This window comes from Ursus maritimus, unplaced genomic scaffold, assembly GCF_017311325.1.
Source record: "Ursus maritimus isolate PB19 unplaced genomic scaffold, ASM1731132v1 scaffold_3, whole genome shotgun sequence".
In the NCBI taxonomy this organism is placed as follows: Eukaryota; Metazoa; Chordata; class Mammalia; order Carnivora; family Ursidae; genus Ursus; species Ursus maritimus.
In genome coordinates, this window is record NW_024425563.1 from 28,265,378 (window position 1) to 28,288,932 (window position 23,555).

Consider the following 23,555-nt stretch of genomic DNA (forward strand, 5'->3'; position numbering starts at 1 on the left):
GGGGCAGAGGGAGAGGGAGAGAATCTCAAGCAGACGACATGCTGAGCACAGAGCCCGACATGGGGCATGATCTCACAATCCTGAGATCATGACCTGAGCCAAAACCAAGAGTTGGACGCTTAACTGATTGTGCCGCCCAGGTGCCCTGATACTTACTTTAATACAGTAAATAAATATTTCTCCACCAGTACCTGATAGGTACATTTTGCTCTTTCTCAGCTGGGTGAGTGGTCTAGACTTGAACCTACAAGGATAAGGAGGGAATGATTGTTTATATGACCTTTACTCTTGGCAGTCTGTTCAGGAGTTGGATAGCTTGGAAGAAAAGAAGAGGACTAGAAGGATGGTGGGATGTTAATCTGAGAGATGTGGCTTTTGTTGTTGGCCATCTGACTCATTCTTGTGAGATAATGGGAAGACTGCATGATTTTTTGAGGTCTCCTTTTTTCCTGACACTTTCAAAATGCTGATGTGCCTATACATAGATCTAATGTGGACCTGAGGTAGACTCCCTATTGCAGGGTTGATGGCTTTTGTCTGAAAAGCCCGTTCTCTCTCCTGATAGAACAGTGTGAACCTTTGGGATGGAATTCAGGCCCTCAGAGTGAGTAAAAAGTTTGTGGTGATGTTTGCCAGCATGTTCAATATGACAGATTGAACTGGTGGGGAAGGATAAACTATTTTGTGTTTTTAACAAGCAAAGATGATTGTAATCAAATTGTAGTTTTAAAATTAGAACTTGTGCTGAAATAGGTTCTTAGGGGTTAGCGTTCATTGCTTGTAGACTTCTAATACTAATTATTTATATTCAGTGATCTCCAGAAAACTTTTGTAAATTCTTTTTTTTCCTTTGACTAATATTTTATTATGGAAACAAACACCAGGAATTCTTCTCTGCAATAATTTATCTCTTATCAATCTCCTTTTCCTTTCAGATATTATCAGATGCAACACAGCCTCTTGAAAGTCAGAATTTTTCTCCTGTGGTGCGAGACGTAAGTTATGAAAATAGTTTTTTTCCATGGGTGTGTTTTTTCCACTATCGTCCTCTCTCCCTTTCCCTTTCTCTCTCCATCTTTGTTACATGAGCCCATGTTTGTGGGTCTAATACATGGACACTAAAATGTCTCGTGTCATACACATTTAGGCAGTGATTACGTCCAATGGTGTATTGACTGATAAGTATAAATATATCCAGAAACTCCGAGAGAACAGGTAAGCGTTATTTTTGTCTTGGTTTTGTTGAGTATTTTTAAATGCTTCTTTGTGAGTTCATGATACTAGGTTTATACAATTTTGAAAATGTCTGTAAATGTAGGAAGTCCAAACTATGTGACTGGCTGAAACCAGTGGGAATTATTTTCCTCTGAACATCATTTTGGCTTTCTAATCTCCTGTGTAGACTTGTATGTAAGCAAGCAGAAGTCTAAAAAGTTGTCCTTTGGGTAGCCCCTTGTCTGTCTCTAGCTTTTTGCATATTGATGTGTCTCAGCTATTTTGTCAAAGAAAATAAGCACACTAACCCTTTCTCTGGTACTTTCAGTCTGATTTTTAGTTGAGGGTTTGGACTCTATTTTGTTGAGTATAATGTTTAGGGAAGTGGGCTCTTATTTAGAAATTAAGAGAAGTAGTGAAGAAAGAAAACGTTGAGAGGTCAGTTTTCCCTGGGAATTCTTCTTAGGAGGAAGGTGCCAAACAGTAATGTGGTAAATGTACCCAAGAGAATAGTTCTCTTAGAAAGATACTTAGCTAAGGCCCTTGTTTCCTTAATTGATTTTACTACTCGAAGTTTGAAAACATTGACATTTCTTTGGAATGTTCTGGTCCTCTTCAGCTGATTGCACTTGATTTGTGTTTATATCTGCTCCACTGGTCTATTCACATTTAACAAAATAACCCATGCACTGAATTCTCAGGAGAGACCAGGGTGGGAAAATTAAAAAGAAGCGAACAAACTGCCTTATCTTCTTTCTCAGTTCTTCTATCTGTAAGAAGTAAATAAAGAGATCAGCTTGGATCAAGTGTACTACTGCTGTGCTTGTCCATCTGTGTTAGTTTTCTTATAGTTACTTTTGATGTGTCAATGAAATATTCTGGAATAAGATACCAAGAGAGATTTGTTTTTGTTTTTTTGTTTTTAAACTGCCTAACACTATAGTCCTGTAGGAGAGTTTCTTACGGGGTAAACTTCATATATGTTTGTCTTTCATAACTCTCTGTATCTTTTTATTCTTATCATCTGATGATCTCTATATTACTAATCCTAATAACATGTCTAGCATGACTGGTCACGATGATGTTTTCACTTTTACACACCATATTTCTTATAGCAGCAAATCTACTAGGACTTCCTACCCCCCTTCCTAGTGGAATTTCTGTCAAGAGACTGATAATGAAGATTGTATTTTGAAAGGAAATATAAGTTATCTTAAATATCTGCCTCATTCGAATATTCTCTTCTTCACTTAACATAGTGATTGTTAACTTCGAGTGTTTGAGGTAGCTGTATTAAAGGACAGTATTAAAATCTAGGAGCGAGTTTTTAAAAATCTATTTTGAACATCGTATTTTTGGACATCAAAATTATATAATTTAATTACTTAAAGTATAGAAAGTATTGTTAGAAAGGGTGTACATTAACCAAATAATTGTGTTCTTTTCTGGGGGGCGAAATGGATGGGGATGAAGGTTAAAGGAGACTCACCTCATTAGTAATATGAGTGTTGGGGGTGAAGAGGGGAAGGGACATTTTTGTATTTAAATTTATTTTTATTCACTGAGAATTAATGGACAGGTTAAGGTTTGAGAGACATCCTGGCCTAAGAGATTCCAGTAACAGAGCCTTCCTTTTATGTCCTTGGCACCAAGTCATTCCCATGGTCTTACACTGATGTATCTATGAATTTGATTCTAAAGAGTTTTAATTAGTAGCTTTCATATTTAAGACAGAAATTATTGAGCATTAAATGGGTTTGTAAAGATGAACAAGACAGTCACAGTCTTGGAGGTCAAAGTTTGTAGGAAAGACAGAGAATTAATCTGTTAGGAAGGGACAAATTCCAACAGAATAAACTGTTCAAGCATTAAAATCCTGCCTAGTAATTCATCTTAGGTTTTTATATTTAATCCATGGCATTTGTGATTTCCAAAGTATGGTTTTAATTGTTTTCCAGTGACCCTAATGATAAATGACAAAACAGTGCCTAATATGGCTAATAATAATCTCCTTCTCAGATTGTTGTCTCCTCAGATTGTTGTGAGGGGTAAGATTTCTGATGTATAGCCCCTGGCGTGATTTTGAATCACGTCCTCTGGAAGGATAAAGTGTGGAACCAAGTTACTCAGTTGTGAGTCAGCCAGGTGATGGTCAGCATCTGCACCTCACCGGCGGTTGGGAAAGCATGAAAGTATGGACATACACCGCAGAGAAGTCAGGGTCTGTTATTCATCGCACAAAATCTAAAATAATTAATGGAAAGTGTTGGTCTAAGGGAATTCCTGTTGAGGTTCTTATTATAAGAAATGTTACTTCATAGTATAAAGTTCGGTTTGTGTGGGGGACAGCAGGATTTTGTTATTTAAATATGTTTTTGTTCTTTAATTTTTCTCCCCTTCCTCTCTTTTGTTTATAGGGAACTTGCTCAGTCACTTTCAATGGGCACCAAAAAAAAAGTCTTGGTTCTTGGATCTGGTTATGTATCTGAACCTGTGTTGGAATATCTGTCAAGAGATAATAAGATAGAAATAACAGTAGGTAAATAAGCCCTAATTTTTAAAGAAGAAGAAGGAAAACTGATTTCAAAGCATGCTTATTCTGTGAATTTTAGATGACTATCTTGTTTCTAAACTCTGAGAAATTATTTTTGGAGATGTTAAAGTGTGTTTTACTCTCTGACTAGTGAAGGGTAATCTAAAAATTGGATTTTTGTATTCTTGAAATAGGCTCTGACATGAAGAACCAAATTGAACAGTTAGGCAAGAAATATAATATTAATCCTGTTAGCATGGACATTAGTAAACAAGAAGAGAAGTTGAGCTCCTTGGTGGCGAAACAAGATCTTGTCATCAGGTTAGTATCTCGGAAGAGGTGATTGTCATATCTTTTGTTGTTGTTTTGCCTCTTTCCTTATTTTCTTTCTCCTAAGTGAATTTGCAGTTGAAGTGTGCACCCAGAAATGTACCCAAATCATAAGTGTATATGGTTCAGTGAATTTTCACGGCGAACACACTTCATAACCATCATCCACATCCAGAAACAGATTAATAGTACCCTGGAAGCCCTCCATGTGTCTGTTTCCATTATTAGCCCTATCTCTCAAGGGTAAGCCCTATCCTGGCCTCTCATGTATGCATTAATTCTTGCTAGTTTCAACTCTGTACACTTGGAACCACTCAGAATGTCCTCATTTGTGTCTGCCTTCTTTCTGCAACACAACGATTGTGAGAGCTGTTTGTGTTGTTGCCTGTAATTATGGTTTATTCATTCTCATTGCTCTGTAACATTGCATTGTGTGAATATACCCCTATTATCCATTTGACTGTTGATGGATGTTTAGACTGTTTCTGGAATTTGGCTATTATGAATTGTGTGGCTATGAACATTTTAGTATTTAGTATTTTGGTTCCCATATATACACATTTCTGTTGGATATCTATCTAGAAGTGGAATTGCTGCGTCAGAAGTAGTTATGTTTCATATGTTTTGGTGGCTATTTTATCTTGTGGACTTAAAAAGCTTAAGCGAAAATGAGTAGATTCTTAGCCTTATGACCATTTTTAGTCGTATCGGAGGGACAGATTTGAACTAGTGTTTGCTACTGATAAAAATGCAGATCTGACTTCCAGGTACAGAGCCACATGTGGATCACTCTGTAATTAAACTGGGGTTTAAAATACCGCAGTGATGAAAATAGTCATTTATTCTTAGAATATAATTTTTCCAAGGTGGAAGGAAGAAAGCTACCTGCTCATCCATGATTAGGCGACTTTCATAGTTAGGTCAGATTAAAATGGTATCTTTGGAGGAAATTCTGTGATGTCCTACTTTAAAATAACAAAAAACAAAATGGGTTTCGAAAACATACAAAAGGAAAGGTAATCCTGTGGGGGAACTTGGGCATTATCTCTTGAAGTATTTAAATTATAGGCTGACTTTTCACACTTAAAATGATATTCTATTTATATAAATTTAATGTGCAATAATTTTTATTCAGCAAAAATTTCCCAATGACCCATAGACCTTGTCTGTCTGCAGTATGATAATGATTCATAATGGAATGTTGTAGGCTTCTGAATAAAACAAAGAGAATTTGTTTCACCACACATAGATACCTAAATAAAACATTGGTTGGTTTTTTTTTTTTTTTTCATAAAAAAAGAAAACAGTATAAGACACATTTGGAACTAAGTCTGAAGCAAAATATGACAAGATAATAATCTATTAATATATGTATATTTTAAAATTTAGCAAACTGATGGCCTCCAATAAAATTTAACATTAACAAAATCTGTTTTATATTTAATTTTTCTCAGTTCGTTGAGTTTCCATGCTGAATAGTGGTAATGTTGTTAAACACTGTTATCCTGTAGCGTTCTTTAAAGAATTTTTTATTTTTTAGGTTGGAGAAAGAATGTTTTGACAAAAACACAATAACAGTGTCTACCAAAATAAAATCAAGAATATGTTTCACAAAAAAAATTTATAATAATATGTCAAATCCTCATGGTTTGAATTTGGCAGTTCTAGTTCTTAATGATTTAATGTGAAGTAGTGATTGAGTTTGATAAGTTACTTTGAAAATTCCATTTGTATTTTGTGTATGTTTTAACAAGTGGCATTTCTAATTATTTGGATTAATTGGGTTGGAGTCAACTCAACTAATTCAAGAGTTATGTCCCTTCAGTAGGTAGTATATTACATATGCAATGAGTCATGAATGCTAATCCTTTTGTGTAAAATAGGCACCACTAATCACAGTTCTGGCATTCTAGTTCTTTTTTTTTTTTTTTTTTAAAGATTTGATTTATTTATTCGACAGAGATAGAGACAGCCAGCGAGAGAGGGAACACAAGCAGGGGGAGTGGGAGAGGAAGAAGCAGGCTCATAGCGGAGGAGCCTGATGTGGGGCTCGATCCCATAACGCCGGGATCACGCCCTGAGCCGAAGGCAGACACTTAACCGCTGTGCCACCCAGGCGCCCCTGGCATTCTAGTTCTTAGCATATTATTTGGTTGGGGCAGATTGTGCCAGAGTTTAAAAATGTTATTAGATCTTAACAAAATTTTTATCAAGAAAGATTTTAATGTGAGGAATGTGACCAAAAAAACCTCTACTTCATCTTTAAGATGATGTCATTGTACGTTTTCTATTAATACTTTCCCAACAAAGAGTTTTGCTTGTATTTTGTTCATTGCCTTTTAAGGGGTTACCATGTTTGGTAATAATTCTTTTTGATTAAAAAAGTCAAAAAACAGAGATGGAGAGTTTTCATATTGATACTGGCAAAATGTGAACACAATTTTATTCCACATGATAATAAATCTAAGTAGCAATACTCTATGAACCTGAGGAGGCATAAGTATCTCAAAGGTAGTTTTATTGTTTTGTTTTATATAAAATAGAGAAAATCTGAAGTTTGCTGGATGAATCTGACAAATACAGTGAAATAGTTTGATCATGTTTATAAGTTTGTATTTATATTTTCATTGTACTATGTAGACTGCTTCACCAGATAGTCAAGAAGCTAGTAGAACTTGAATATTGTTATGCAATTGACAGGATGTTTTATTATTCCTTGGCTAGAATATGAATATATTCATTTATATTAACATTTATGGAAATTCATTTTTTGTGATTGTGTAGTCCTAGTGCCAAAGTAAAACACCAAAGCCAGATTTTTAGAAAACCCAGTTGAAGTTGAGTTTTGAACACAGTTTCATTTTTTGCTTAGCATATAGATTTCTAACCATTTTGATAGCTTTTACACCAATCAGTACCATTAAAGCTTATTTCCTCCTTTGGACCTTCTTAGATTCTACTCCGTAATGTAACATCTGGGGCACTTTGACTTAGTTTAACCCAACCTGATAGCCATTTGGGAAATATGGAAGAAAAAGAAAAAGAACCTTATCTTTTAGTAGGGCAGCCAAGACAGACAGTCACAGAAATGTAAGGATGAATGGAATAAATCTCATTAAATGTTGCAAAGAAGTAGCTGAATGAATGCAGAAGAAGATGATCTGGCTTTGGGGGAATCTGGGAGAGCTTCTTGGAGGAGATGCTTTTTCAGACATTTCTTTAAGTAGGGTATGGCCTGGATGGGAGTGAGTGGGTGGACATAATATTCCAAGTAGAAGGTACAGTGAGAGTAAAGTTCCAGAGCTGGAAAAGTACAGGCTCTGAGTGGAGAATTAGAATAACTTCTTTGGTTCCCATATGTGGTTTATGAAGGAGATAGAGGGAGAGTAATGGAAAGATTAGATGAGGGTCAAATTGTGGAGGGTTTTAAATGTGATAACAGGATGAATTTATTCTGTAGTTCTCAAAGAGTCATCGGTCACCTTGAAGAGAATAATTTAATCAGAGTGATGTCTTAGCTTTAGTGCAGTTCAAGGTATATTGGAAGGTAGGATTGGGAAAGTTTCTGATTAGTTTCTCTCTGTTTTTAAGCTTGTTGCCTTATGCATTGCATCCTCTTGTGGCTAAGGCATGCATCACGAGCAAAGTTAACATGATCACTGCAAGCTACATCACACCTGCGCTAAAAGAATTAGAAAAGAGGTAAGTTTCAGTCATTTTCAACAAAGTAGCCCCATGGCATTATTTTTATTTTGTATCCAACTTTTTCTTCCTCCCCTTCCCACCTGTTGTAGTGTGGAAGATGCTGGCATCACAGTCATTGGTGAACTGGGATTGGACCCTGGTCTTGATCATATGTTGGCAATGGAAACCATAGATAAAGCCAAGGAAGTGGGAGCCACGGTGAGCTCAATTTACACCCAAAGGTCCATTTAGGAAAATATTGAAAGGCCCAGATTTTGGCGTACAGAAATAATCTTTTTATAATTTTGATTAACAAAGCTGCTATATTCTAACTCATATGCTGACTAGAAATTTCTAGTAAAATCCTTTAACCACAGAAATATCTGTATGGTAAAACAATGTCCAAGGTTTAACAATAGATTTTTAGAGAAATAGATGCTACTGTAATGTTTTGTTTTAATGAAAGGTTTTAGACTGCTTTTGGAGATAGTAAGGTTTGACTTTAATTTTTTAATTTTTTAAAAAGTAGCCTTAAGAACATTTTTATTTTTTTCCAACTTGATTTCTTTTTTATTATTTTTAATTATTTTTAATATTTAAATTCAATTAATTAACATATAGTGTATTAGTTTCAGAGGTAGAGTTCAGTGATTCATCAGTTTTATATAATACCCAGTGCTCATTGCATCACATGTCCTCCTTAATGTCCATCACCCAGTTACCCCATCCTCCCACCCCCCTCCAGCAAACTCTTAACCCTATAGTTAAGAGTCTCCTATGATTTATCTCCCTCTCTGCTTTTGTCTTGTTTTATTTTTCCCTCCCTTCTCCTATGATCTTCTGTTTTGTTTCTTAAATTCCCCATATGAGTGAGATCATATGGTAACTGTCTTTCTCTGACTTATTTTGCTTAGCATAATACCCTCTAATTCCATCCACATCGTTGCAAATGGCAAGATTTCATTTTTTTCCGATGGGTGAGTGGTATTCCATTGTATAATATATACCACATCTTCATCCATGAATGGATAAAGGTTTGACTTTTATTTTTTTTAATGTTTTTTTATTACATTATGTTAGTCACCATACAGTATATCCCTGGTTTCTGATGCAAGGTTCGATGATTCATTAGTTGCATATAACACCCAGTGCACCATGCAATATGTGCCCTGCTTACTACCCATCACCAGTTTATACCAAAAGACTGACAATATTCCAAAGAATTTTTCCCACTTTTAAAAGTCAAACCTTTCAGTGGGATAGACTGGTGAAAGGTTTGACTTTTAAAAGTGGGAAAAATTCTTTGGAATATTGTCAGTCTTTTGGTATATAAAGTATCTTTACACTTGAGAAGGAACTATTGGATATGAAAATGTGATGAGTCAGATTAAATGCTTTAGGTTATATATATGTAACATGGATATAATCAGATATAGAATCAATTAGAATTATATTTTATATAAAGATTAATTATGTATTAATTTGATATTAATACAAATGATTTATACTTATGTATTACAAAATGTATAATCAAATATATCATTTGAACACAAAAGTTAGGAGGAACTGACCAAGCAGAATTAATAGTTGGATTTTTAACTAGGACAGTATTAGTCACGATCTCCAGTTGATTTTAAAAATGTGTGTGTGTGTGTGTGTGTGTGTGTGTGTGTGTGTGTATACATATACATATATATAATCAAATGGTGTTTGGCTTTAAGGAAGGCTTAAAGGCTTTAAGGAAGGCTTTTGAAAGCCTTTGTAAGTTTAAGAAAAAAAAGCAAGTTTACCTCATTTACCTCATTTCTGTCATTGTCTTTCATCCCTTATTTTACAGATTGAATCTTACATTTCCTACTGTGGTGGGCTTCCAGCCCCTGAACATTCAGACAATCCTTTGAGATACAAATTTAGCTGGAGTCCAGTGGGAGTTTTGATGAACATAATGCAGCCCGCCACCTACCTGCTCAGTGGAAAGGTGAAGGATTATCAGCAAAGCTTTAGAGATACAAACCTGCAATGACTGTCTCAGAAAGTCCAGACTCTTCCTCCCTGCTACCAGGGCCTTTGATAGTGGCTCTGCTGTGTGTCCTCCATTCTCTCCTCCACCAGTGTTTCCCAGTGGGTATTTTCTGTTCCACTTAATGTGGTCTACTGGCTGTTCCCAGCAAAGCCTGTGCTCATTTTTTCTTCTTCACCTTCTTGCAAGTGTTTCTGCAGTTTGAAAATTTACTTCTCAGCTTGTCTGCATATATAAATACAGGTTGTCTTGTGATTTATTTCAGCAGGACAAACATTTATTGGGTCCTGAATATGTGCTGAGTCCCTACTGAGTGCAAGGCATCAAAGGTTGCCACACCGAATGAAGTTCCTGACCTCAGAGAACTCATAGCTGGAATGGGGGGTGGCTCTTGGAATGGAGGTTTAGTGGGTCAGGGAAAGAGGCTAACTTGCTTTCCCAGCTGCAGTGTACCAGAATGTAAGAGCCCTCCGAATTCGGTGTTATTTTCATCATCCACCTCCTGTCCTGAAAAAGAGACTGGCCCACGTTTGGTGTACACTAACGTGTGAATGCAGGGAAAATTCTTGCTTCCATGGGGCAAATGCTTATTTTCAGGAGGCCGTATAAATGAAAAGGTGATAACCATGGGAGGGTGAGCAGAGTGCAGCCTGTGCGCGAGAAAGAGCTCAGGCTTTGATGTTAGTGGGCCTGGCTTTGTGCTCTAGCTCTGTCATGACCAGGGGTGCCGCTAGAACCGTCTGTGCATCTCTCTGAGCTTTGGGCTCCTTGTCTGAAGACAAGCAGAATCATACCAGCTGTGTAGGGTGCTTGCAGCGGGGCTCACTGGCATCAAATAGATGGCAGTCTGCCTAACAGCAGCTTCTCAGGCAGGTCGTAAGTCCCCAGCAAGAATTAGCTATGTAAGGAGATGGATGGTGGTGAGTGCTCAGGAAAAGCAAGAGGTTATTTTCAGGCAGCAGAAGTTGTGTATATTGAATTTGAAGTTTTTCCCTTTCATCCCAAACTCCTTTTGTGAAAAAGGAATGCTTTTTGCATCTCCCTGACACTGTGGAGGAGGCTGAGAGAAAACACGGTGCTTTGCTTTTCTTTGCTAAAATGATACTTTTTTCAAGGTCCTACTCAAGTTCCCTCTTGTGGACGCAGCTTTTCCTGACCACTCCAGCCCCCATTCACTATTCTTTTGTCCAGACTCCCACACTTTGTCTGTGCGTAAGAAGCTTCCGGATGCTGTATTATTCACTCAGTAATTCAAGTGTATCTGTCTCTCTCCCAACCCAGATTGTTAAACTTCTTAAAGCTTCTCTTGTATTCTTGTCCCTCTGTCCCCTCTGCTGCTATCACCCCCACCACGGAGCAGGCCTTATATAATTCAGGGCCTCATGATGGAGGGTCAGGTGACCTCTCTGGCTTCTGCTTAAAGTTGAAGCCTTAAACTTTTCCAGCAACTCAGGCAGTGGCCTGTGAACAGGATGTGTCTCACTGTCTAACATCCTTGCAGGAATTTCCAGCCACTGGCACCATTTTTAACTTCTAACTTCTCATAGTATTTCTAGCAACTATGATTCCCTTCCACATATTTGGAAGACAGTGGCTGTGTCTTCTTTTAGTTCTGCCTTCTCCAAGGGTGGTGGGACATTGATGGCACTGGGGGGGTGACGTGGCAGAGCTTCGCCATCATCTCCTTCAGCCTCCTCTCCCAGGCGACTCCATGTGAAACAAATACTCTCCAGATCGTGCTTGCTCTGCAAACACAGCTCTGAGAGGGGTTGTGTGGCTTTCTTCCCATTGCCTGCCCCTACCTGGACTGGACTGCAGCACCCAGCCCTCCTTTTAGGAGGAGCCACTGCTCTCCATTGTCCGCAACTATTTTGAATGCAGTCAGCAGGTGTATCACTGGGGCCATAGTCTGGAATGCTGCACCTTGTCAATCAGTAGCCATCTCAAAATACTGACCCACAAATAAGCACGATTAGGGGGACAGTATGGTGTAGTAGAAAGAACATGGACATTGGAGTCAGACCCGGCTTCAGATCTGCCTCTGGGTGACTCTCAATTTCTGCTTCTGCAAAATGGGTTTGCGTGGACTAAAGGTAGTGTAAGTAAGGCACCTAGCACAGAACGGGTCCAGAATAAACTGTATATTTCCTGTATTTAAGTGTTTTGTCAGTTTAGCAATCAAGCTTATTGTCAGTCAGTGGTTGGGAGATGTGTGGGTGTGGGTGTGGGAAGAGCTGGATTTAGAGCAGCCCTTGGCCGCAGTGGGTAATGAGCCACTATTTCTGCTGGCAGTGGGTGTTGGGAGCGAGCACTGTTGAGTCAGAAAAAATGCATGTTCTCTGCCAAATAAATAATATGTCTTTCTTCATCCGAGCCATTAATAAAATATTAAGCAGGACAGGGCATATTCATGAACCCCACGATATGCCACTAGAAAGACAACTCTGGATTGATGTCAAATGACCGTGATTACCCAGTGATTTGGGGGACAAGTTGTTTTGGCAGCTGTCAGTCTCTAAGTGAATCATTACTCTTCAGCTGCTCTGTTTTCTTCCAAGGATCTCATGGTAAACTTACGAACCAGCTGATTTATTTTTGATTGGTCAAGTACTGGAATATAGTAGTCTCTACTGAATTTTTCTTTAAAATAATTCCCTCACCTTCGAATAATTAAAAGCAAAAAGCAAAAAACTTCAGAATTGCCATGAGTTCTAGAAGTGAGATGTGTGTGGAGATCCTAAAGGTTAACATTTGCTTTCTTATTAGGTTTTTTTAAAATTTACAATTCTGATATAAGAGATTAGTGTGAAAGCAGTAGGGCAGAAATGGTCCCTCTGGGGATGTTCGCTGTGCAGTCCAGTGGAGTTTCCTAAGAAAGTTAAATGAGAAGCCCTCTTCGCCTCCTTCAGCTTCTCACTCCTGGAGTTTTGGCGGTGCTTGGTGCTCTGCAAACCTAAGCCTTTAGCTTCAGAGATGCCGCCAGGCCTGACCAGTCAGCATTGCCCGTTTCCTTCTGGGCCTTCGGCTACCTACACAGACATTTCCATTTTCTCTCTCAGACCAAGACACATGCGGAACCCATCTACGAATCAACTCTAGGGCTCATTAAGTTTGGCAGAAGACTCCTTTGGGTGGTTTTGTGCAGCGCAGACACATGGTCAGAAGCTGTTTCCAGTGGTGCAGGAGGGACAAAGCCAGTTCTACCAAGCAGCCCCAGATTCTCAGCCCTGATCTAATCACTCCAGGATGTTTTTCATCATCTCATAAACCTCACACACCAAAAGAACAATTTAGTGCTTTCATCAAAATCAAAGGGAAAAACATGCCTTGGTACATTTTGAGTGTGTGATTGGGGAGGGAGTGGGTAAGAGGATTACTGAGAAATCAGAAGAGCTTGGGAATTGACTTCTCACCAGCGGTAAGACCGGGGTAGCACTTATTTGAGTTTCACTGTGTGTTCAGGCGTTGTCTTTCTTGTAAGGGGACATCTCTCCTACTCCCAGTTCCCAGTGTGCACCCATAGGTTGACTGGTCTAGGCTGGGAGCTCCTTGTACTTGCTCTAGCACAGCTCCTGGTACTGGGCGGACATTCAGTAAATGTTTGTTCAGTGAGTGAAGGAGGAAATGAAGGCAGAGATTGCAACTTCCTCATCACTCTCCTTCCCTCCACAATGAGTGTGATCCTATCGCGTGCATGGTAGGTGCCCCATTAATGCTAGCTGTGACAGAAATGGGCAAGACTGGTGCCTGATACACAGTGTTCAAAGGTGTACATAAGTGAAGATGAAGTGAGGATCTTGCCACTGTTACCTGAGCGTAGCCATTTAAGTGAGTCTGCTGCTTTTAGCTTATTGTTTATCTAAAAACGAACCCCGTATGGGACATAATTCAGTGCCATCTTATCCAGATTTAAGTCAGATTTTAAAGCTTGGGAGAATCATGGCCTTCTGAATTGTTAGTGGAATAGCTTGAGTACGGGGGTGGATTATGGTAGTTTCATTACAGTTTTTTTTTTCCTCAAATCCTCTATTGCTTTCTTTTAAAATGTTGATTTCTTTGTTAATGCAAATAATGCACATAGGTCCATTGTGCCTTTCCAACGTTCTTCAGGTTGTGGATGTTGCCGGGGGCGTCTCCTTTCTTGATGCAGTTACTCCCATGGATTATTTCCCCGGGTTAAATTTGGAAGGCTATCCTAACAGAGACAGTACGAAATATGCTGAGATTTACGGCATTCCATCTGCTCACACTTTGCTGCGGGGGACACTGAGATATAAGGTAAGCAGCTGTATCTGAGATGAAACATGTTGCCTGTTTTGATGCAAGTAATGTGTATGCTTAATTTTTCTTAGTAATCAAAATAATTTAAATAAACCAGGTTGAAGTCTGTTTCCTCAGGACTCTTTTGAGTGAATATCTTAGGAGACAACTCAAGATGGCCTGAGCAAAAAGGGAACTTTTGACTCATGAGGAGTTGTGGGGGGGTGGCGGGCATGTGAAGGGTCACCTTCAGGTGTAGTGAGATTTGGGGTCAAGTGACCTCATGGGGACTTGGTTTCTCTTCACCTCTTCTCTCTTCCTTTGAGTGCTGGCTGCCATCCCAGGCTCTATCTGGTGACAAGGTGGTGGCAGCATCCCCAGCCTCTTTGGTTCAAATCCAGTGAGAACGAAAAAGTACAGCTGAAAATATCATCTTTGTCTCCTTAGCCCCTGAGGTCAGCGGGATAAAATATGCCCGTCAGCTTTTGCCTTTTGTTTCCTGTCCCTAAAGCTGGCGATGTAGTCGGCATCATTTCCCCCAAAGCAAATCTCAAATGTTTTTACCACAAAGTGGGGTGTAGATTCTAGGGGTGTAAATACAAATGTCCACCACGCATTTAAGTATTAATCACAAAGGAGTAGTGACAAGTATGATCAGATTAAGACAATCTGTGTAATAGTTTCCTAGGGCTGTTTTAACAAATTACTGCAAACCATGTAGTTAACCACAACAGAAATTTATTCTCACCGTTCTCAAGGTCAGAAGTCTGAAATCAAAGTGTGGGCAGAGTTGATTTTTTCTGGAAGTTTGGAGGGGCAAACTGTCCCATGTCTCTCTCTTCTATTTCTGGTGACTGCCAATTCTTAGTGTTCCTTAACTTGGCATTGGTTCAGTCTCTGCCTCTGTCTTCACATCACTTCCTTCTGTTTGTGTCACTGTGTCCTCTTCTCTTCCTGTAAGGACACCAGTCATTGGATTTAGGGTCCACCTTAAATATAGGTTGGTTTCATATCAAGATCCTTAACTAATTATAGCTGTAAGTATCCCAATAAGGTCATACTCTGAGGTTCTGGGGTGGATGTGAATTATGATGGAGACACTTTTCAACCCACTCCAAGCAGCATCTCTTAACATACCACCTCTCTAAAAATCAGAGGTCTGATTTTAGATCTCGATGCCCTGTGAGATTTCCTGGTGAGGGCAGGTAAGGGATTTGTCATGTGTGTGTTATCCACCATTCACTAACGATCTTTTTCTCTGGAGGATGGAAGACACATAGGCCCCTCCATTCTTGTGCATGCTTTCCCCTTGCTCTTCTCTCTTCACTGGCTGCTGCTTTTGCCTGGAATATTTTCTCTCAGATATATTCCCACTCTTGTTCAGCTCCTTCAGGACTTTGCTCTCATGAGGCTTTCCATACCATGTTATTTAAGATCACAGCTCCCTCATCCAGAACTTTTCCTGTCCCCCTTCCCTACGTGGGGTTGGCATCAGGAGTCGGTGCACACTGGTAGTGTTATTCTTGTGTGCCCCAAATTCGCGTAAGAACAGAGGTTATTTCCGCAGTGTTGGCACATGAAGTGTGCTTTCTGGTTTGCCCTGTTTCTCCATGTCAACTCCTGTTTATTTTTATTTTTTTAGATTTATTTTTATTTATTTTAGTGAGAGAGAAAGGGGAGGGAAAAGGGCAAAAGGAAAGAGAGAGAGAATCCTCAAGCAGACTTCCTACTGAGCATGGAGCCCCACCCTGAGATCATGACCTGAGAAAATCAAGAGTCAGATGCTTAATGGACTGAGCGACCCAAGCCCTCCAACTCCTCTTTATTCTTAGAGGGAGAGAAAGCAACTACGGTTCTTACTCTTTAGAGCTTTTATTACATTTATTGGTACTGAGCAGCACTTTCAGTTAGGTTTTTATGTATATTTTTGTTGTCTCCTGATATCGGTTATAAGCCTCTGGAGGGCAGGTACCTGTACTCCTGTGAATGTGATGTCCTCACGATCCAGGAATCAAATAAGATGTCAGTGAAAACCACCTAAGGAGATCTAGGAACCATGGATGTTCCACAAGCCTTTAGGCACAGCAAAAACTCTAGTCTGAACTGAAGCCATAACATCTTTAGCGTTGGCAGATTTTTTGGTTCTGTTTTTTTCATTTTGTTCTAAGAATATAAGTAGTTGCATTTTTGGAGGGGTCCAGGAATTTGGTTATTCTTTCATCCTTTTTCCCCCTTTTTTTAAAGTAGGCTCCATGCCCAGTGGGGAGCCCAACATGGAGCTTGAACTCAAAACCCTGAGATGAAGACCTGAGCTGAGATCTAGAGTTGGATGCTCAACCGAATGAGCCACCCAGGCGCTCCAGGAGTTAGGGTTTTCTGATAGCTTTAGATATAGTCTCTTGCCAAATATGTGGACCCAGGAATAGAAAATTTTAAGAGCTTTAGGAATTGAATAAAGCTCTCAAGGCTGCGTATGGATGACAGCCATTCCCACAGAACCCCAGAAGGTAGAAGATGTTGCAGTGTTCATATCCACGAGGGCCGCCATTCTGGGCAAAGCCAGCAACCCTTCAGTAACCCGAATATTCTTTCCAGTATTAGAGATCAGACACTATCATCTGAATATGACAGAGGGGCCTTGATTACTCTCCTGCACCTGCCTGTCACCTGTGTGTCCTTGCAGACCCAGCTTGCTGTCATCTTCCCATGGGATCTTTCTCGACTTCTTCTCCTTGACTCCCCTCCCCCACATTTGTGTGTTTTCCGAAGAAGCTCTCTGATTCCTACCTCTCTTCCTGCTCCCTATATGCATTAGGATAGTGGCTCCCAATCAGCAGAATAGATGATCTGTTTGGGGGAGTGTAATATTCTTACAAGCTCCTCCTCCCATTGTAAGAGAGGGAACTGTTCTATTAAATATGATTCTGCTGAACCCAGAAGTGCATAATATATGAGGACATTTGCCTTTCTGTTGTCAGAAATACCCCTCCCATGCTACCCAGAAACAGAAGTAAAGACCCGAGGCTTTGAAGGTCTGTTATGCAAAGCCGCAGAGTTGCTCTGACACTCTTGATTCTGGTCTGAACCTGAGATGTTTGCATCCATACAAGCAATTCCGATGACTACTTTCAGCCTGTCTTCTACATAAATTACAAAAATAGATCCCTCTTTTCAAAAAAGTTTTTTTTTTTGAATTTTTTTCTTTGAAGGGAAATATTTCATATACTACTTAATAATTCTTGTTATAGGGGTATGCCAAAGCTTTGAATGGATTTGTAAAACTGGGTCTTATAAACAGAGATGCATTTCCTGCCCTTCGACCTGAGGCCAACCCTCTTACCTGGGTGAGTGACTCCAGAATTACATGCTGTTTGCTGTTCTTCAGAAATGGTCAGGTTTGAACTTTAGTTTGGACCAGCAAAAGTGGTTATCCTGTGGCTTAGATAAACCCTAACCGCCCCCCGCCCGCCCAACCCCTTGTTGTGAAAGGATGAAGAGATCATGGGCCTGACCCACTGGGCTTATTTCCTGTAGCAGCTTGTACTATTTGATTGCTCCCTGAGCCCTGAGAAGAGGTGGATTTGGGCTCTGGGGTCTACCACTTGTCTAAGTGGTGACCCTGTGGTAGGAGATAAACTTGGGCCTCCTGCAACTGATAACCCCGGAGAGCTATTGGTGGTATCACAGAACTGGACTCCCTACCCCCAAATGCCATCAGTTCTCTCATTTGGTCATTTTTAACCATGAGTTTCAGTCACTGAATTTATGCCCATATTTGTGTTGCATTAAAATCTTAGAGTCTCCAGGTTGGAAGGGACTTTGAAGGCTTGTAATTGAATGTAAAGCAGAGCTTCCACTAACTGCCAACTGTTACTAGTGGGTCATCCAACTTGAACCAGTGTGCCCATATTCCAGTAGAAATGCCAGTAATTTATCACAAGGAGAAAAAGATCAGTATTGCTAACTTTGGTATTCTTGCTAGCCATTGCTTTAGATTCCGTTTTTCATGTAGCTGAGAGCCTTCCAAATCTGTTTTACCCTTCATAAATGTACATGTCGGACAGGAGTGAATAAACATCTATAGAGTGAATTCTGAGGTTGAGGCAGCTGGATCGGGAGAGTTGGTACAGGTATTCTTAGGGAGAATCTCAGTATTTTGGTAGCTACATTTAGAATAGGGGCTGACAAACTTTTTTCTCTTTTTGGGGGGGGTAAAGGACCAGATTGTAAATATATTAAGCTTTATGGGCCATACGTACTCAATTCTGCCATAGACAAATACAAAGACAAATGAGCGTGGCTATCTTCTAATAAAAATTTTCTTTACAAAACCAGGCAGTGAGCCAAATTTGGCCCATGAACCAGTTTGTTTTTCCTTAATCAAGAGCATAACATTTTCCCTTGGAATCCTGGAAAAAAGTCTTGTTATAAAAGTAGAAAAAGCTATGACCATTGCTTAAGTGTTATTGCTTTGAGATTCTATTATCTGCAAGGTCTTTCTCATCTCTTGAACCTACAAAAGAACTCTGGTTGCTACTGACAACCATAGCAATGAGCCCCTTCTCCTTGATCCTGGCCAAAATGGACTACTGGAGGGTGAAGGAGAATGGGTAAAAAAGTAATGGAGAGGATGGTAAATATGGTGCCATCTGTTTAGTATCGATTTCATGTTATGACCCATTTTTATTGCTGAAATATTGTTTGGTATATCATTTATTGGTGGGTGAGTGTGTAGACATGTACGTGTATGTATGTGTAAGTATTACAGTTTACTATTTCTAGTCATTTCTAATTTAAAATTGGAGGTGCATTTGTGATCAGATTAATAGGATGATTTCTCAACTGATTATTTATTAGGAACTTAGAGTTTTATCTTTATTTTTATGACCAGAAAGAACTCCTTTGTGATCTGGTTGGGATTTCACCCTCCTCCAAGCATGATGTGCTCAAGGAAGCTGTCTTTGAGAAACTAGGAAGAGACAATACCCAGCTGGAGGCTACTGAATGGTAGGCACCCACCAGTCAGCTTAGAGAGCAAAATACTGGATTCCTTCAATATCAATAAAAATATCAATGATTTTTTTAGTCCTTTCTAGTCAAATACGGGTCAAGATAGAACCAGACATTTTACATTGTCTTTGATTAATTTGCTGCTCTAATGTTGGCCTGTTGTAGAGAGATTGTCATGTACTGTGTTCATGTGGGGATAAAAAGTAGATAAAGAGAGAAATTCAATGGCAATTATTCCTTGGGAAATACTTATTTTGATAAGTACTACTTTACTTATCAGTTCCCAAGAAAGGTGGGGTATTTCTTTCTCTTCTGTAGGAGATTCTCCCAGTCTTTTGAAACTACTTTAAAAGTTCATTCACACAGTGGCACATTATACTGGTCTCCTTAATGTGGGAGAACTAACCTGTGACTTAATCTCCCAAGAAGCTTTGCAGCAGCACGCACTTACAATGTGTCAGTTCTGCTCCAGGGAGCACTGCCTTGGGGAGCCTGATGATGCTAAAGATGAAAAGATTACTAGTGTACTGTTACCTACAATTTAGGAGAGTCTTATAACTTGGACTGTCATCTTATGATTCTTCCCTTTCAAGATAAAAATCCAAAGAGCCCCCTTCTTCTTCCCAAGTGAGATTATGTGTAGGACTTGACCTAACACAGCCACCTCTTGTCCTTCTCAGGTTGGGCTTACTTGGGGATGAACAAGTCCCTCAAGCAGAGTCTGTGGTGGATGCCCTCTCCAAGCATTTGGCCAGGAAACTCTCCTATGGTAGGCCGTGGGGTATTAGCGAGGCCTCCCGGAAGCGGCGTCCTAAGATGCAGTCAGCGCGACTAGTGAATATGGTGGGAGGTCTGGTGCCAAGCAGTAGGGATGGGGAAGTATGCTAGTAAGAAGTAAGAGCACTTGGGCTATTTTTCCAGAGGGAAGAATAAGAGAATTATTGAATAGGAATAAGGAATTATTGAATAGGAAAGGAACAAATTATTAGTTTTACTTTTAATGCATTAGGGAAATGCTGAAGGAGGATTTTGGGGGGAAGACAGTGATATAAACCTGGACAAAGGAACATGGCCAGAGTTATCAGTTTTTCCCTTGGCCTTTGGGCTAAAGAGCAGTATAGATAATTGCCTAAGGGCCATGTATGACGAGAGGAGAAGTTAGTGAGAGCAAAAGGGTAGGAGCAGATGAATTGGAATATTGGTGTTGTAATGATAATGGCATTTAAGAATGTCTGTGTATTTATTTTAAGGACCTGGAGAGAGAGATATGATTGTGATGAGAGACAGTTTTGGAATCAGACATCCTTCTGGACATTTGGAAAATAAAACTATTGATCTTGTGGTTTATGGGGACATCAATGGCTTTTCAGCCATGGCTAAAACTGTGGGGTTACCCACTGCTATGGCAGCCAAGATGTTACTTGATGGTAAGTTCTTTTGTTGGAGATCCGATTCTGTGTCCATATCATCTCCAAGTCATTCAGTGCTTGGACGTCAAATAATTACTCTTGAATATGACACTGGTGCTCACTGAAAGTGAGCTGCCTCAGAAAAAGAACTGACTGACTGGGCGATCACCTTATGGTGAGTAAAAGCCGTGGGTTTTAGAGTTATATCTGTTTCTGGCCCCGTTCAATCACAGGATGGCAGAGTGATGGGGTGCTAGTTACTCAGCATATCTGAGCTAGAGCTCCCTCATCTTTAAAGTGGGGATTGTCATCCTAATTTATAGTGTGTGTGTGTGTGTGTGGCGCTGAAGTGAAAGAATACATAAAGCTCCTACCACATACATGATCCCCCAGGCAATGTTAACTCTTCCTTTTTTTCATTTATTTTTCATATTTTACGGGTGTTAACACTGAAAGAGCAGAGGGTATTCACTTCCAGATCCCCAAAAATACAGACATGTTTTGTTAATCTTCATTTCTCAGTATATTGTCAGCACTCAGAAAATATTTTGAACTAAGTGAATTCAAATGCCAACTCTTCTCTCTCCCCCTAAGATCATCGATACGTTCAGTAAGCGTTACCTCTGAGTATAATCCTTCATTTGACCCTTGTGAGTGTGCGAGGGGAGTGACAAACATCAAGCATCTAAATGTGAAATACTGAAAAAATGTATCTACAGTAGCATATCAGCTAATATCAAATGTAACGACCTACTTAGTTATTGAGGAACCAGAGTGAAGAGGTGACGAGGGGTGAGGTCATCATGGACTTTAAGGAAAGTACTCAGACTTGATGTTTCAGTCATCCTAACAGAAGACTGTACCCAAATAATCAGATTGGTTTTAATTCATTCTGTTGGTGTTATGCTTTTTTTTTTTTTTTAAATAAAGCAGACAAGTTAGGTTTACTTTACTTTCTTACTACACCTTATTCTCTGATCATTTTGGCAATAGTTAATGCAGTTAAATGTATAAATTCCGATACTATCCCCAAGTCCAGCTGTGCTTTCAATCTACAGTTAGAAATTAACCTTAATAATACCTTTAAAATGGTAACTACAAATTTATTTTCTTCTAGGTGAAATTAAAGCTAAAGGCCTGATGGGGCCCTTTTCAAAGGACATCTATGGACCAATATTGGAGAGAATTAAAGCAGAAGGCATCGTGTATACAACACAAAGCACAGTCAAACCATAACTGAGAGTTACATCTTGTTTTTATCTTCCCAGGCAACATAGCTCTGAGCATTTGTGCAACAAACCTGCTTGCTAATGTGCTACTTGGAAATATAAAGCATGATATTTTTTGAGTCAGTCAATACACTGATGTTTTTAAAATATAAATCTCTATTTTAATACACAGACATTTGGAGCAGGAGATGCCAGTAATTACCAGAGAACTTTAATAATTCTACATGTATTTTTTCATGTGTGTGCAAAAATGATGATTGTGCTATATGTTAATTTATTGTACAACTTTTTTCTTATAAGAATATATTTTCCTATGATCAGATAAACTTTTATCTTTTTAGTAAGAAAAAAATTTTTCACACAGCCATATTTTTATATTTTTCAAATTGATTCAGTTAGATATTCTTAGATTACCTATCTATAAACCTTTGCAATAATTCTGTTTTATGGCTTTTTTGGGTAAAATTATGATTTATCTAGCAAATTACATTTCTTGTAGTTTTCTCTTGAGTGTTTGGAAAAGGAAAAAGGTAAGATTAAATCAAAATCTACCCGATCACCTCATTAGGGACAGAAAAAGCATTTAACAAAATTTAACACCCTGTCGTAATAAAAAGACTCAACAAACTAGGAATCCAAGGGAGCTTTTTCAACCTGATAAAGAACATCTGTGAGAAACCCATAGCTAGCATCACACTTAACGATGAAAGACTGAAAGATTTCGCCATGAAACCAGAAACAAGAAAATGATGCTCTTGGCACTTCTACTCAACTTATACTGGAGGGTCTAGCCAGGGCAGTTAGGCAAGAAAATGAAATAAAACACATCCGGATTTGGAAGGAAGAAGTAAAACCATCTCTGTTTGCAGATGGTATGATCTTATACATAGAAAATCCAAAAGAATACTTTAAGAAAACATTAGAACTAATACGTGAGTTGAGCAAAGTTGCAGGACACAAGAGTAATATACAAAATTGATTATACTGCTATATAATATCAATAAATGAACAAAAAATGATACTGAAAAAAACCAATTCAATTTACAATAGCATGAAAAAGAATAAAATAGGAATAGATTGTGAGTCCAGAAATAATCCTCATATTTATGGTCAATTGATTTTTGAAAAGGGTGCTAAGACAGTTCAATAGGGGAAAATAGTCTTTTCATCAAATGGTACTGGAACAACTGGATATCCATATGCAAAAGAATGACGTTGGACCTCTTCCTCACAGCACATATAAAAATTAACTCAAAATGGATCAAAGACCTAAATATAAAAGAAAAAACTAGAAAGCTTAAGAAATCATAGATGTAAGCTTCATGCCCTTGGGTTAAGCAATGGTTTCTTAAGTAATTGAAACCAAAAAGCACAAACAACAAAAGGGAAAGAAAGTAGATAAATTGGGCATCATCAGAATTAAAAACTTTTGTGCTTCCAATGATACCATCAGGAAAGCAAAAAGACGAGCCATAGAATGACAGCAAATTTTTGCAAATCATATATCAGGTAAGGGAGGAACCTGTATTTAGAATATATAAAGGACTCCTATAGCTCAATAAGAGGACAAAGAGCCCAATTTAAAACATGGACTAAGGATATGAAATGATAGTTCTCCAAAGAAGATGTACAAACCCAATAAGCACATGAAAAGATGCTCAACACCATTAGCTACCAGGGAAATGCCAATCAAACCTACAATGAGATACCACTTCATACTCACCGAGATAGTTACCATGAAAAAGGTAATAAGTGTTTGTGGGGATTTGGAGAAATCGGAACCCTCATGAACTGCTGGTGGAAATGTAAAATTATGCAGCCACTTGGGAAGACAGTTTGGAAGTTCCTCAAAAGGTCAAACATAG

The 23,555-nt window shown here is 39.0% G+C and overlaps 1 protein-coding gene across 2 annotated transcripts in view; it reads left to right on the forward strand.

Annotated features, from left to right (window-relative positions):
* The window catches only part of AASS (aminoadipate-semialdehyde synthase), a 55,961-nt gene extending 32,406 nt beyond the window's left edge, over positions 1-23,555 (forward strand). Inside the window, exons 12-24 of one of the 2 annotated variants that reach the window (XM_008705815.2) lie at positions 936-995; positions 1,148-1,215; positions 3,633-3,754; positions 3,943-4,069; positions 7,670-7,780; positions 7,873-7,981; positions 9,600-9,740; positions 13,893-14,060; positions 17,291-17,386; positions 18,934-19,049; positions 19,733-19,821; positions 20,303-20,479; positions 21,579-23,555. In XM_008705815.2, the coding sequence (XP_008704037.1) occupies positions 936-995; positions 1,148-1,215; positions 3,633-3,754; positions 3,943-4,069; positions 7,670-7,780; positions 7,873-7,981; positions 9,600-9,740; positions 13,893-14,060; positions 17,291-17,386; positions 18,934-19,049; positions 19,733-19,821; positions 20,303-20,479; positions 21,579-21,697 (1,503 nt within the window). In that variant the 3' untranslated portion in view covers positions 21,698-23,555. The remainder of the gene's footprint in view (positions 1-935; positions 996-1,147; positions 1,216-3,632; positions 3,755-3,942; positions 4,070-7,669; positions 7,781-7,872; positions 7,982-9,599; positions 9,741-13,892; positions 14,061-17,290; positions 17,387-18,933; positions 19,050-19,732; positions 19,822-20,302; positions 20,480-21,578) is intronic. The other variant, XR_005838522.1, reaches the window with a different exon arrangement.